The 15,332-nt window shown below is 44.1% G+C and overlaps 1 protein-coding gene across 1 annotated transcript in view; it reads right to left on the bottom strand.

Moving 5' to 3' along the window:
• Positions 1-2,050, bottom strand: part of Cpxm2 (carboxypeptidase X, M14 family member 2) — a 106,469-nt gene extending 104,419 nt beyond the window's left edge. The window contains exon 1 of the mRNA XM_027409149.2: positions 1,735-2,050. Within this exon, the coding sequence (XP_027264950.1) occupies positions 1,735-2,050 (316 nt within the window). The remainder of the gene's footprint in view (positions 1-1,734) is intronic.
• Between the last annotated feature and the right edge of the window lie 13,282 nt (positions 2,051-15,332).

Genomic DNA, 15,332 nt, shown 5'->3' with positions numbered 1-15,332 from the left:
TATAACCAGTCGCTAGTAGTAAGCGTACCCAAACAGAGCCAGGCAGTGGTGGCACACACACCTTTAATCCCAGTACTGGAGAGGCAGAGACAGGCGGATCTTTTTGAGTTCAAGGCCAGCCTGGTCTACAAAGCTACTCAGAGAAACCCTGTCTCAAAAACACGAAAACAAAAACAAACAAAAAAGAGAGTACCCAAACAGTAGGCTCACTAATCAGGCTTAGTCAGCCATCTCCTCCTGGGAAGCACTGTCCTTATCCTTCTATTTAATTTCTTGACACCCCATGTTCTATACAACTCTCAGCACACGTGTGATTATTTCCCCAAAGTCATACAACTTCTGTGAGGTGCTTGGAGGAGGGACCAAGTAGTCTTATGTCCTCTGTCTAAAGGATGCTATGAAAGACTTGGCATCATCTAACACAGTAAAATGCAATAACAGACACTGTTCTTTTTATCTGTAGGTGAAGCAGTTGTGGCTCAAAAGGTAGAACCCAAATTCCAGGTCCCCAAACAGCAAGCCCAAGACCTGGCTGATAAGGTGGCTTTCGATTCTCCCAAGCAGGACAGTGACAAAATCAGTTACTTCCTCATCTGTACCATAACAAAGGGTAGCCATTTTCCTATGCCAGGAAGAGAACTTAATGAGGCCAGTGAACATTACCAAAGTCAGTGTCTCATCCCGCCCTTTGATGATGTCAAGTCAGTGCATTTTAATCCCCGTTATCTCCCCACCCCCAGAAGACGTTGTAAAGTCCCTATGGTTTTATTTTGGGGTGACACTACCCACAGAAATGTCAATGGCATATGGCAGGGATTCAACAATATACAAAGTGGTAACTCAAATGAGTGTCTGCATCATCCCTTGCCACCCTGGTTGATGACTTTGGTATCCATTAACCAAATGAAAGCCAGCCACTTCTGAGCTCAAAGCTCTGTGACCTAGCACATGACTCTCTTTTCAGGCCAAGACACTGCAAGGCCATAGAATTTGGTCACTGTCCTGCTGGCTCCGCATGGCTGAAATAGTAGGAACATAGCACCTACACTGAGCAAGCACCATTTAAAACAATGTAGAGAAAGTCCTTTTCACAGGTTTTGCAACAATGGCTGGACCAGAAGAAAGTGAAGGCAGATTTTAATTTGATCTTTTAAGAATAATGAGTTGGACACCCCAGGCTGCCAATTACTCATGGCTTTCCAGGGCTCCTGTAGTCTGCCCTTTCCAAGAAGGCAGAATCTTGGCTGTGACAGGGACCAGGATGGTCCAAAGTCTCCAGCTGGGACCATCCTGTGTATAGTGGGTTCGAGGGACCCACTGACAGGGGAATGAAGGGAACTGAGAAGAAGCACTGCCTGAATAAAGGCCCCTGGCCAAGCCTTGCCAAGGCCGTCTGCCAAATTACACCAGCCAGTCACATGCTGATTGATTAAAATCAGTCTGAAGATCGAAGACCTAAACAGAGCAGGGAGAAACAATAGGCACCTCTTGGGACACAGGGACCAGCTCCCCGTGCACAATTTGGCAGCTTCCCAAAGTGCATAATTCTCTTTCTGCCTGAGAGGGCATGGAGAGAAAGCTGAGCTTAGTTTAGAAGCAATCTCCAGTGAGTAGCCTGCACCACCGGATTTTGGCTGGGATCACTCAGGGAGACATACTGGGAAGCCAGGTGTACCCTGGAATGCGGCGATCGCGGGCGCCCCCTCAGGCCGCCTGCCCGATGCATAAAGTTACCTGGTGGAGGCGTCTCTGCAACTACTTTCTCTCTTTTGGGAGTCTTCTTGGGCTTGGCGGCCTTCTTGGGCGGCCTGAGCTCCTGCTGGTGCTGCTCCTGTTGCTCCTGCTTCTCCACCCCGAGGCCCTCATGCAGTGGAGGAGAGAAGACCTCAGGCTCCCGCTCCGGATGCTCATAGTAGCGCCCCCGTCTCCAGAGCTCCTGGTCATAGTAGTCAGGCTCCTCAAAGGCTGCACCCTGTGCTCTGACCCCAGCCAAGGCCACCACCACAAGTGCCAAAGCCAGCGCTCTGGAGGCGGCCCCTGGACGGGCCATGCCCGTTCGGCCTCCCGCCCTGGTCAGGGTCCGGGTTCCCGGGAGCAACAGGCAGGCTACAGATGACCGCTGTGGCTCAGGACAGGGGTGCGGGCGCTGCAGCGGGTGCAGATGCCGCGGGCCCTGGCGGGTGGGACAGGCCAGACGGGCGGGGCTGGACCGGAGCTGGGCGGGCAGGGGCGCGCCCAGAAGAGGGAGGCGCGGGCAGACCCGCCCTCCTTCCTGCAGGGGCCTCTCCAGCAGGTGTTGGAGGCCCATTCGTTCTAGAACTGTAACCAGACTTTCTTGTCTTTCCCATTCTGTCCTGCTGGGCATCCCTTCTCAGACATGGGGCATGCGGATCTTTGGGAGGGAACTTTGGGGCTGTGTCTTCCATTCCTTCATTCTGCAGAAGGAGAAACCTTGAGTTAAGACTGGCCTGAAATCCTGAGGTTAGATAAAACCAGCAGGCTGCCCACCTGTCTTGCTGCCCCCAGCCCAGGCAGAAACCCCAGGTTCTCTGAATGAAGTACTTGAGAGCAGGGCTGGGGATCCCTTCTCTCGACCCTTCAAAGTGTTTCTGCTGGAAAGAATAGGGCCAGCCAAAGACCACCATTTCATAAGTTACAAGAGGGTGTTCGTCTCTTCCAGGGATCAGGCCTGTCTAGAGAAACCTGGTGACTTCCTTTTGACAAAGTGCCCCCCCACACACACACACATACACTGTCAGAAAACATGCCTTAGATTTTTCTAAGTCTTCTCCTAGTGAAGTGGAAGCTAGCGGCCCCAGCTTCTCTCCAGGCTGGGATGCTGGGGACCCAGGGTCTGCAGCAATTTTCTAAGGCTCCTCTAACTGATTGAGACAGGATTAAAAGAAGAAACTTACTGACTCACAGGTTAAATGTCTGAGGCAGGAGCACCAGGCTGAAGTCAAGGTATGAGGTGATAGTAGTTGAGGGACTCATTAGAGAGTTCTGAGGGCCGGGTTAGCCACTCAGTGTATCCCTAAAGTCAGGTCCTAGCAGTAGTGAACATGGTGTTCCAGATATTCACTGGCTTTTAGCTGAGATGGTTTTGCAGCCTGCCCAGGTCTTTGCAGGCTGCCTTGCATCTCCAAGTCAGGACTCACAGATCAAATCTAAGCTATACCTTCAAATCACCCCTCTTTCCTACCTGCAGCTAGGGAATAGTGTCTAGGTTAGAGTTTCAGTTGTTACCATGAAACACTGTGACCAAAAAGCAAGCTGGAGAGGAAAGGCTTTATTCGGCTTACACTGCCACTGCACTGTTCATCATTGATGGAAGTCAGGACAGGAACTCAAACAGGGAAGGATCCTGAGGGCAGGAGCTGATGCAGAGGCCATGGAGGAGTGCTGCTTATTGGCTTGCTTCCCATGGCTTGCTCAGTCTGCCTTCCCATAGAACCCAGGACTGCCAGCCCAGGGACAGCACCACCCCCAATGGGTTGGGTCCTCCCTCATCAATCACTAATTGAGAAAACGCCTTACAGCAAGAGCTTATGGAGGCATTTTCTCAGTTGAGGTTCCTCCATTCAGATAACTCTAGCTGTGTCAAGTTGACAAGACTAGCCAACACAAGTAGTCTCCACTTTTAACTGCTTGTGGGATTAGAGGAGGCTTTGAGATTATTCAAGACTGGTCCCAAATGTCATCAGTCTACTCTGTACACTTAAATCATCTAAGGATGCAGTAGAGATTCCTCCAGTGCCCATAGTGGAGGGTCAGAGGGCCTTGGATCTAGTTGTCAAGGATATTCAGTATCCAAGATCCAGAAGACTTCTCCAGAGTAGAAGAGATGGCCTCTACTCCCCTAGCATTCCAGGCAGACATTGGGTTGGGTTGAACCCCATCCACTCTTCTCACTCACAGGGGTTATATTATATAAAGCCAGGCACTCCAAATGAGAAAACAAGCCGCAGGGATTTATGTGTAACAGAAGAAAGAGACTCCATCACCAAGCCATACTCCTAAAGTCCCAGCTGGCTAGATGAAGACTAGCAAGAGATCCATTTAGGGCCCTGGCCAGAAGGGCCATACATATTACCCAGGCCAGCCCTATGATGCCTCCTAAACACTAGATTCAAGTGCTTTTTACATAACTGACAGCTGAGATTTAACACTATCTTTCACTTGAATCTTACAATGCTGGGAACAGATTCACCCTCAGACATATGGCAAACTGGTAATGGTCCAGGCACAACCTGCTTGAGCCAGGAGTTAGAGCATAGTAAATCTTGGTAGCTTTTAACCCATAAGTTCTGAAAACATTTTACATCTCCCTTTAGAAACTCCAGGGTCAACAATGGAGCATGTCCCTGCACTGCTGTGTCTAGGAAGCTTCCAGAGAATGTCCCCATCTGAATGTGCATCTCTGCTTATCCCTAGAATCAGGAAATGAGTCCTGCTCATCTCAGCTCTAACTGCTAATGTTTGCCTGTTTGTTTTCCCTGGAGAGATGCATAATTAGAGCAAGCAGGACAAACAGAACAGAGACTGATTGCTCAGAGCCAGCTCTCCAGAGTGACAGCCAGCAACAGCACTCCTTGTCTCTCCTTCTCTCTGGGGTTACTCACTTGGATGTCTGTGGCATCTAGTCAAAGGTCACAAAATATAGAGAGGATAGCAAAACTGTACCTATTATTCTCATCCCCAAACCTCTTTTAGCTTTCCAATGCCTGCATGCCTGCAGGGAAGGTCTCTGCCTCCTTGGATGCCCTGATGGGGATTCTCCAACAAATCATCTGTCCTGTCTCTCCTTTCATCCCTGTGATAGCTATCAGCAGGGTCTGGTGCATCCCAGGCTAGTCTTCAACTCACTGTATTTCCAAGGATGACCTTGAACTGCTAATCCTCTTGCCTCTACCTTCCAAATGCTGGGAGTACAGGAATGATGGGCGCTTACCACTAATCCCTGTTTTATGCAATGTTGGAAAGTGAGTCTAGGGCTTCATGGATGCAGGCAAGCACTCTACTAAGTGATCTCCATACCAGCCCTGGCATTACTTTTTAACTAACTTCTTCCTCTGCTCCTGCTATGCATCCCTTCGTGTCTCATTCAGAGACCCATGCCAGATTCCGGCAACACTTGCTTAGTTGGTCTCCCTCTTTCCAGCTCACTAACCTACAGGACATCATGAACTTGAGGCTTCTACCTACTCTCCAATGTTACTCCCATAGTGAAGACCCCAAACAAGTCCAAACCATCTAAATGAGATCTCAAGTTCACCATGCTTAAAGTTAGTCCTCTCCACAAACCAACATGTGATCATGGTAAGGTGTATTCTTTGTAGCCTCTGGCACAGATTTTATAGGCTCTTTAGAAACCAATGATTAGCCGGGCGTTGGTGGCGCACGCCTTTAATCCCAGCACTTGGGAGGCAGAGGTAAGCGGAACTCTGTGAGTTCAAGACCAGCCTGGTCTACATGAGCTAGTTCCAGGACAGCCTCCAAAGCCACAGAGAAACCCTGTCTAGAAAACCCAAAAAAAAAAAAAGAAAGAAAGAAAGAAAGAAAGAAAGAAAGAAAGAAAAAAGAAACCAATGATTATAATAATCTGCTGATTTTACATCCTTTGCAGAAACAAAAAGAGACAAAAATCCTTGTCACATGACTCATCTTGGTTAAGGTCTAGCATCGGCCAGAGAGTGTTTTTCTCTCTAACCGTCTTTGTTCTTAACCTAATAATGTGTCTGTTTAACTTTAGTCTGAGACCCCAACAAAGGGCTGGGAGCATCTCTCCAGGGGATCAGTGGAGCTTTGTAAAATGTGGGCTCCTCTTGGATGGTAAACATTCAATAAAGCCAGGCTTTCCAGTATTGGGACAGCTACTAGACAGATAGGGAGACCAAAATGGCAGCTTGGATCCCTCCTGTTTTCTGAATTTGCCACAGGCTCATTGTTTGCTTTGCTCAAGAATCTGTTACTATATTTCTGTTAAGTAAGGTAAGCCAATGTTTGTCTGTTCATCCATCCCTGAAACTCAGAATGCCGTTAAGCCAATTTCTGTTATACAACATAAATCTGTACTTGTCAAATAATCCTCAAACACCTTACACAGCTAATAATTGCTCAAATATTTATGAGTCCCACAAAGGAGATTTATGTTAAGCTGCTTGACAAGGAAAAAGAGACTGTGCAGTTCCATGGAACATTCTGTTGAAACAAATATTGTCAAGACATCAATACGTTTATAGCATTTTTTTCATAATGGACTTTCACACCTGCTCATTTCCCTAATTATCCCTGCGACTGTTACTCTTTTAAAATTTTTTGAAGGATCAGTAATTTGAAAAATTAGTTGCTATATAAAGAAAAATACATACTCGGGCACAGCCCATTTCTAAAAATACAGTCTGGAGATGGATGCTCAGGGAGAAAGATACTGAGTTGTTATGGCAACTATGATTATAATTATGAAGCTGGAGGGCTTTTCCTGTTCATTACTATGTTGGGATGTGGTGATTTAAATGGCATTGTCCTTTGTACTGTCTCAATCTCTTTACTACATAATTATCCATTTCATATTTAATCTTCAACATGTTTGTTCTTATCCCTATACCCTGCAGATTTGGCATCTTTTGCTGTCTTATTCTTAGTTCATGGGTCCCCCTTGGAACCCAGCTTTACCCCCACTCTGTGATTTCATTTTCAATTTGACCTTTGAGGAAGCATGCTAAGGCATGAGCTATTCCATTTGTAAATAACAAGACACTGTTGTGAAAGCTGTTGAGAAAGCACCCCAACAGACACCTGGGAGATGCTGGACTCAGAAAAGTCAGAACCTCCTTGGCATCCTCTGAGATGCAGCATTTTTATTTGTTTATTTATTTTAGATTTTTTTGTATTTGAACTAGAAAGAAGATTGTTTAACATGACAATCCCAGATCCCTTCTACCTCCTGTCCTCCCCAACCCCCCCCCACTAAAACCCTATCTATCACATATCCTTTCTACTCCCCCTGAAAGATGAGACCTTCCATAGGGTATCATCAGAGTCTATCATATCCTTTGGGATAGGGCCTAGGTCCACCCCAGTGTGTCTTGGCTCAGGGATTATTCCTCTGTGTGGAATGGACTCCCAAAGTCCATACCTATGCTAGTGATAAGTACTGAATTACTACAGGAGGTCCTGTAGATTTCTGAGGTTTCCTCAATGAAATCCATGTTCCTGGGGTCTGGATCAGTCCCATGCTGGTATCCCAGCTATCAGTCTGGGGAGCAAGTGTTCCCCAATGTTCAGGTCAGTTGTTTCTGTGGATTTCACCAGCCTGGTCTGGACCTCTTTGCTCTTCACTCGTCCTTCTTTGCATCTGGATTCCAGTTCAGTTCAGTGATAAGTTGTGGGTGTCTGCTTCTACTTCCACCAGCTGCTGGATGAGGGCTCTCAGGTGGCATATAAGTCAGATATCAATCTCATTATCAGGGGAGGGCATTTAAGGTAGCCTCTCCTCTGTTGCTTAGATTGTTAGCTGGTGTCATCTTTGTAGATCTCCAGACATTTCCCTAGTGTCTGATTTCTCTGTAAACCTAAAATGTCTCCCTCTATTATGGTATCTCCATTCTTGTTATCTTCTATTCTTCCCCTGACTCAACCTTTCTGCTCCCTCATGTCCTCTGCATCCCTCCTCTTCTCCCCTTCTCATTCTCCTAGCTCCCTGACTGCTCTTCCCGTGCTCTCAATTTGCTCAGGGGATCTTGATCCTTTCCGCTTCTCCAGGGAACCATGCATGTTTCTCTTAGGGTCCTCCTTGTTTACTAGCTTCTCTGGCAGTGTGGATTGTAGTCTGGCAATCCTTTACTCTATGTCTAAAATCCACATATGAGTGAGTACATATCATGTTTGTCTTTTTGTAATTGGGGTACCTTGCTCAGAATGGTTTCTTCTAGTTCCACCCATTTTCCTGCAAATTTCAAGATTCCATTGTTTTTTTTTTTCCCACTGAGTAGTACTCCATTGTATAAATGTACCACATTTTCTCTATCCATTCTACAGTTGAGGAGCACCTAGGCTGCTTACAGTTTCTGGCTATTACAAATAGTGCTGTTTTGAACATCGTTGAGCAGATGTCCTTGTTGTATGAATGTTCTTCTTTTGGGCATATGCCTAAGAGTGGAATTGCTGGATCTTGTGGTAGACTGATTGCCATTTTCTTGAGGAGTTGCCATACTGATTTCCAAAGTGGCTGTACAAGTTGGCACTCCCACCAGCAGTGGAGGAGTGTTCCCCTTTCTCCACATCCTCTCCAGCATAAACTGTCATTGGTGTTTTTGATTTTGGCCATTCTGACAGGAGTAAGATGGTTTCTCAGAGTTGCTTTGATTTGCATTTGATGGTTAAGGTTCTTATGTGTCTTTCAGTCATTTTAGATTCCTCTATTGAGAATTGTCTATTTAGTTCTGTACCCCACTTTTTAATTGGATTGTTTAGTGTTTTGGAGACTAGCTTCTTGAGTTCTTTGTATATTTTGGAGATCAGCCCTCTGTCAGATGTGGGGTTGGTGAATATCCTTTCCCAGTCTGTGAGCTGCCGTTTTGTCTTACTGACTGTGTCCTTTGCCTTACAGAAGTTTCTCAGTTTCAGGAGGTCCCATTTATTAATTGTTGATCTCAGTGTCTGTGCTACTGGTGTAATGTTCAGGAAGAAGTCTCCTGTACCGATTAATTCAAGGGTATTTCCCACTTTGTCTTCTAATAGGGTTAGTGTGGCTGGGTTTATGTTGAGGTCTTTGATCCATTTGGACTTAAGTTTTGTGCATGTTGATAGGCTTGGGTCTATCTGCAGTCTTCTACGTGTCCGAATCCAGTTATGCCAGCACCATTTGTTGAAGATGTTCTCTTTGTTCCATTGTATAAATTTGTATTTTTGTCAAAAATCAGGTGTTCATAGGTGTGTGGTTTAATATCAGGGTTTTCAACTCTATTCCATTGGTCTACCTGTCTATTTTTGTGCCAATATCAAGTTGTTTTCAGGACTATAGCTCTGTAATAGAGCTTGAAGTCATGGATGGTGATGTCTCCAGAAGTTCCTTTATTGTAAGGGTTGTTTTGGCTATCCTGGGTCTTTTGTTTCTCCATATAAAGTTGAGAATTTTTCTTTCAAGGTCTGTGAAGAATTGTGTTGGGATTTTGATGGGGATTGCATTGAATCTGTAGATTGCTTTTGGCAAGATTGCTATTTTTACTATGTTGATCCTGCCTATCCAAGAGCATAGCAGATCTTTCCATTTTCTGGTATCTTCTTTAATTTCTTTCTTTAGAGAGTCAAAATTCTTATGGTACAGGTCATTCTACATTGTAATTGGGGTACCTCGCTCAGAATGGTTTCTTCTAGTTCCACCCATTTTCACTTTTTTGTTTAGTGTTACACCAAGGTATTTTATGTTATTTGTGGCAATTGTAAAGGGTGATGTTTCTCTGATTTCTTTCTCCACCAATGTGTCATTGGTATAGAGTAGGGCTACAGATTTTTTTTTGAGTAATCTTGTATCCTGCCACTTTGCTGAAGTGTTTATCAGCTGTAGGAGTTCCCTGGTAGAGTTTTTCGGGTCACTTATGTAGACTATCATATCATCTGCAAATAGTGAGAGTTTGACTTCTTCCTTTCTGATTTGTATTCCCCTGATCTCCTTGTGTCGTCTTATTGCTCTAGCTAGAACTTCAAGTACAATATTGAAGAGTTGTGGAAAGAGTGGACAGCCTTGCCTTGTCCCTGATTTTAGAGGAATTGCATTGAGTTTCTCTCCATTTAATTTGATGTTGGCTGTCGGCTTGCTTTATATTACTTTTATTATGTTGAGGTATGTTCCTGTTATCCCTGATTTCTCCAAGGCCTTTATCATGAAGGGGTGTTGGATTTTGTCAAAGGCTTTTTCAGCATCTAGTGAGATGATCATGTGGGGTTTTTTCCTCAGTCTGTTTATATGGTGGATTACATTGATGGATTTTCGTATGTTGGACGATCCTTGCATCCCTGAGATGAAGCCTACTTGATCATGGTGGATGATTTCTCTGATATGTTCTTGGATTCGATTTGCCAGTGTTTTATTGAGAATTTTTGCATCAATGTCCACGAGGGATATTGGTCTGTAGTTCTCTTTCTTAGTTCTGTCTTTGTGTGGCTTGGGTATCAAGGTTATTGAAGCCTCATAAAAAAGAGTTTGGCAATGACCCTTCTGCTTCTATTGTGTGGAACACTTTGAGGAGAAGTGGTGGTCTGATAAGATACAGGGGGTTATTTTAATTTTTTTGTACCTGTTGAGGTTTGCTATGTTGCCAAGCATCTTTTAGAGAAGGTTCCATGTGGCACTGAGAAGAAGGTATATTCTTTTGTGTTTGGATGGAATGTTCTATAGACATCTGTTAAGTCCAATTGCTCCATAACTTCTATTAGTTCCTTTGTTTCTTTGTTAAGTTTCTATCTGGTGTTCCTGTCCAGTGGTGAGAGTACGGTTTTGAAGTCTCCCCCTATAAGTGTGTGAGGTTTTATGTGTGATTTTAGTTTTAGTAATGTTTCTTTTACAAATGTGGATACCTTTGTATTTGGGGAATAAATGTTCATAATTGAGACTTCATCATGATGGGTTGCTCCTGAGATAAGTAGGAAGTGACCCCCTTCATCTCTTTTGATTGATTTTAGTTTAAAGTCCAATTTGTTAGATATTAGGATTGCTATCACTGCTTGTTTCTTGGGTCCATTTGATTGGAAAATCTTTCCCCAACCTTTAATTCTTAGGTGCCGTCTGTTTTTGAAGTTGAGGTGTGTTTCTTGTATGCAGCAGAAGGATGGATTCTATCTTCTTATCCATTCTGCTAATCTGTGTTTTTTTTTATAGTCGAGTTAAGACCATTAATGTTGATGAATATTAATGACTATTGATTGTTCATTCTTGTTTGTTTTTGATTTGGTGATGGTGGTGAAATTATGTGTGGGATTCTATCCCTTTTTCCTTTTAGTTGTTGGTAAAGTGGGATTATCTATTGCCTATATTTTCCTGGTTGTAGTTAACTTCCTTAGGTTGCAGTTTTCCTTCCAGAACTTTCTGTAGGGCTGGATTGGTGGATATGTATTGTCTGAATGTGGTTTTGCCATGGAATATCTTGTTTTCTCCATCTATATTGATTGAAAGCTTTGTTGGTTATAGTAGTCTGGGCTGGCATCCGTGGTCTCTTAATGTAGGTAGAATATCTATCCAGGACCTTCTGGCTTTCAGAGTTTCCATGGAAATGTCAGGTGTAATTCTGATAGGTTTGCCTTTATAAGTTACTTGACCTTTTTCCTTTGCTGCTCTTAATATTTTCTCTTTATTCTGTATGCTTGGTGTTTTGATTATTATGTGGCAAGGAGACCTTTTTTTGGTTCAGTCTATTTGGTGTTCTGTAGGCTTCTTGTATTTTCATTGGAATGTCTTTCTTTAGGTCGGGAAAGTTTTCTTCTATGATTTTGTTGAATATGTTTTCTGTGCCTATTAGTTGGATTTCTTCACCTTCTTCTATAGCTATTATTCTGAGGTTTGGTCTTTTTAAGGTATCACATATTTCCTGGATATTTTGTGTTAGGGATTTGTTGGACTTAAGGTTTTCTTTGGTTGATGAGTCTATTTCCTCTAGGGTGTCTTCAACTCCTGAGATTCTCTCTTCCATCTCTTGTATTCTGTTGGTTATGCTTACATCTGTAGTTCCTGATCATTTACCCAGCTTTTCTATTTCCAGCATTCCCTCAGATTGTGCTTTCTTTATTGTCTCTATTTCACTTTTTAGGTCTTGAAGTGTTTCCTTGAGAGATTTGTTGATATCTTGTATTTTTTGGTTTGTTTTTTCATCCATTTTTTAAAGGGATTTTCTCATGTCCTCTTTGAGGTCCTCTATCATTTTCATGAAGTTGTTTTTAAGGTCATTCTCTTCTGGTTCATCTGCATTGTGATGTTTAGGTCTTGCTGGTATATGATTCCTAGTCTCTGGTGGTGTCATATTGGGTTTTCTGTTGTTGAACATGCTTTTACATGGTCCTCTTCTCATCCTTTCTTCTGGTGGGTGTAGCAGGAGTCTCTTCCTCTCCTGGTGGGTATGGGACTAAGGTTCCCTTCTGATAGATACAAACAGATCCAATACTCTGATGTCTGTCCTCTTTTCGTGGTTAGAGGTAGCACTGTTACCAGGGCCTCGGCAGTGTCCAGGTGTGTTGCATCCCGCTGCCAAGTTCAGATATGGTGAGCAGATCCCTGGATCAGATGTCTCTGAGCAGGGCCACTGAACTGGAACTGGAAACAGCCCCTGGCCTACCTGGGCTGGTGGATGGAGGCGGAACTGTTACGGAGCCTCAGCAGTGTCTGGGTGTGTTGGGTCCCACTGCAGAGTTCGGATCCAGTGAGAGATGCAGCATTTTTGATCACCTACTACGTTGTATAAATTTTCTCATCAATGGGCCAATGACCTGACAAAGCAACTTATAAGAAAAAGGATTTGTTTGGCTCACAGTTTGAGGGGATACAGTTCATTATGGTAGGGAGCACATGGCAGCAGGGAGTGTTATCTGTGCTGGCTGTAACAGGCAGCAACCGCTTGTTCAAATCTCAGAAGACACGGAAGTAGAAATCATACAGGAAGTGGGGAAGGCTATGAAACTTTAAGGTCCATCCCCAGTGACCACATCCTCTAGTGAGATTCCAAATGTCCCTACCAGCTGGAAACCAACTATTTAAATACATGATCCTATGGGAGATTTTTTGCATTCAAACCATAATTAGCCTAAACTAGTTACTATATAAAGAAGATTATTTTTTTTCTTACTCTATAACTTTATGATTACCTCTAGTCCATAGGGTACAACATAGATAATCAAGCAAAGGCAAAAGCATAAAACATTTATAAAATGTCCTTTGCCAATGTCTGTGATTTACAGATAGACAGACAGACAGACAGGCAGACAGACAAGCAGATTATTACTCAAACTGCACTTGACCTGAGATCATGACACCAAAATGAGAGACACTGTAGTTTATTACATTCAGTTCAATTTCCCTTACTGTGGTAGTCAGTCTTAATTACCAATATGACAGAATCTAGAATCACCTAGGAGACAAACCTCTGGACATATGGGGGGGCCTGTCTTGATTATCTTAACTGAAGTAGCAAAACCTCCCCCACAGTGTGGGAGGTGTCATTCCCTGGCTGGGTCCTGGTCTGTATAAATGGGGGAAGGGTGGGGAACATTCATCTCCCTCTGCTTCTTGATTACAGATGTGATGGGACCAGCTGCTTCAAGTTCCTGCTGCCTTGACATCATTGCCATGATAGACTGCACCCTCAAACTGTGTGGTTTCTCCTTTGAATTGCTTTTGTCAGAGTGTTTTATCACAGGAGTAGTGAAAGAAGCTACGATCCCACCCTTCGGGAAACCCTTGGCACCATTCCTTCACCAATTGCTTATCTTCAGATTGTGACTCACGTGCTGAGCCCCAGCATGCTTCCCAACCTGGAGCTCCCCGGAAAAGCCTGGGGACCATGTTTCCTTCCACCTAAGCACATTTCCTTCCCCTTCCATGTGCAAATGAAGGCAAGCTGTTTCATCAGGTGATACGCAGTCCCTAAAAATCCATTTTTGTGTCCATGAAGGTTAAGTTCAAGGTCTGTACATACTATTTTCCCCTTGCTATGATAAAACGTCCTCGTCCGACAGGAGCAACTTAAGAGAGAAAGGGATTATTTTGGCTCATGGACTGAGGATAAAGTTCATCATTGCGGAGAAGTTAATGAAGGACAGGGCTTGTGGCAGCTTGTGGTCACACTGCAGCCATGGTTAGAAGGGAGAGAGAAGAAAACTGGTGATCAGCTCACCTCTTTTTTCTATGCAGTCTGAGACTCCAGCTCAAGATCACCACATTTAGAGTGGATTGTCCCAATCTACAAACCTGCCACAGATGTGCCTCCTAGACAGAGGTATGTTTCCATGGTAACACAAAATTTCATCAAATTGATGTGATTAGACATCACAAGGTCTAAAACCTAATGCTTTGGATATGCAACCAAAATTGGCACCCATTACCACCAACTGGATGTAATTCTCAACCTTTTTAAACTGAAGCTTCCAAACTGCAGTGAATCAAACAGAAGACCCTTTGTCCTTCCTGTTTCCAGGAAGTATAAGTACATAAATCTTTTACCTTAATAAATAAGCAGCTTCCACATGGAGACATCCAATGCCCAAGCAAGGGGAGTGAATAGTCAACTAGATGAGGACTTGAAGCACCCAGGCAAACTTGGTAGGCTACACTAGCACTGGTCTGAGGTTTCCCATCCTGAATCTCCCAGACTCGCAGTGTAACCTGGAGGAGGAATGACTGCAACTCCAGGCTCAGTTTACATATCTGCAAAGTGAGACAACCCTGTCTGAATGGATAGAGAATTTTTGGTGAGACTTTAGTGAAATAATGCATAGAACCCTTACATAGCTCTCAGCATATAATGCCCAAGTATCAGTGTTTAGGTTTGTTGAACTCAATTGGTGCTCAATAGATAGATAGATAGATAGATAGATAGATAGATAGATAGATAGATAGATAGATAAATCGTATACTGAAGGTGGCAAATTCACATCTCCTAGGTCTCTTCTCCCAGTGCCCCTTGTGGGATCTGGGGGAACCACTCCTGATAACCACTGCAGGCCCCCAGGTGTCTCCATATTGGTGTGTCGGCTCAGGGACAGGGAAAGTCCCACTATTCTCATGACTTGAACACAGGTCTTCCTCATCCAACAATGATACAGTCCACCGTTAGCGATTTGGGGGCTCTCTCACATAGAGTCCTCCCACGTGCTGTGCTACTCAACAGGCACAACAGGCCTCTTTCTCCAAGAAGCAGAAACTGGAGCCAGAGCAACCCATGTCTCAGTCATCCAAGACAGTTGAACTGAGCTAGTTACCGAGCCTGGATCTGGAATGACAGAGACAGAGAGCAGAGCTTCCTGGGAAGCCATTAGCCTCTGACTGGCACTTGCCTGACCATGTCTTCCATGGGTTTTCACAGGGTCCCAGGATAATGAGAGTGAGTCCTACCTCTGTAGACATACAACTTAGTGTCTCTCTCTCTCTCTCTCTCTCTCTCTCTCTCTCTGGAAATACCATAAGGAAGTTAGATGAAGACATCCCAGCAACAATTAAAATCACTATGAACTAGTTTCTTTCCCAAGAAACCTCCCAGTTATTAGTTACATAAATAAAATAGCTTTCATCTTTCAGGTCTCAACTTAAGTGTCATTTCCTCAGGGAGCCCTTTTCAGAAAATTCCGTC

The sequence above is a fragment of the Cricetulus griseus genome, chromosome 3 (genome assembly GCF_003668045.3).
Source record: "Cricetulus griseus strain 17A/GY chromosome 3, alternate assembly CriGri-PICRH-1.0, whole genome shotgun sequence".
Lineage (NCBI taxonomy): Eukaryota > Metazoa > Chordata > Mammalia > Rodentia > Cricetidae > Cricetulus > Cricetulus griseus.
The sequence above is the reverse complement of the archived record's forward strand: the minus strand, read 5'-3'. Positions and strand labels throughout refer to the sequence as shown.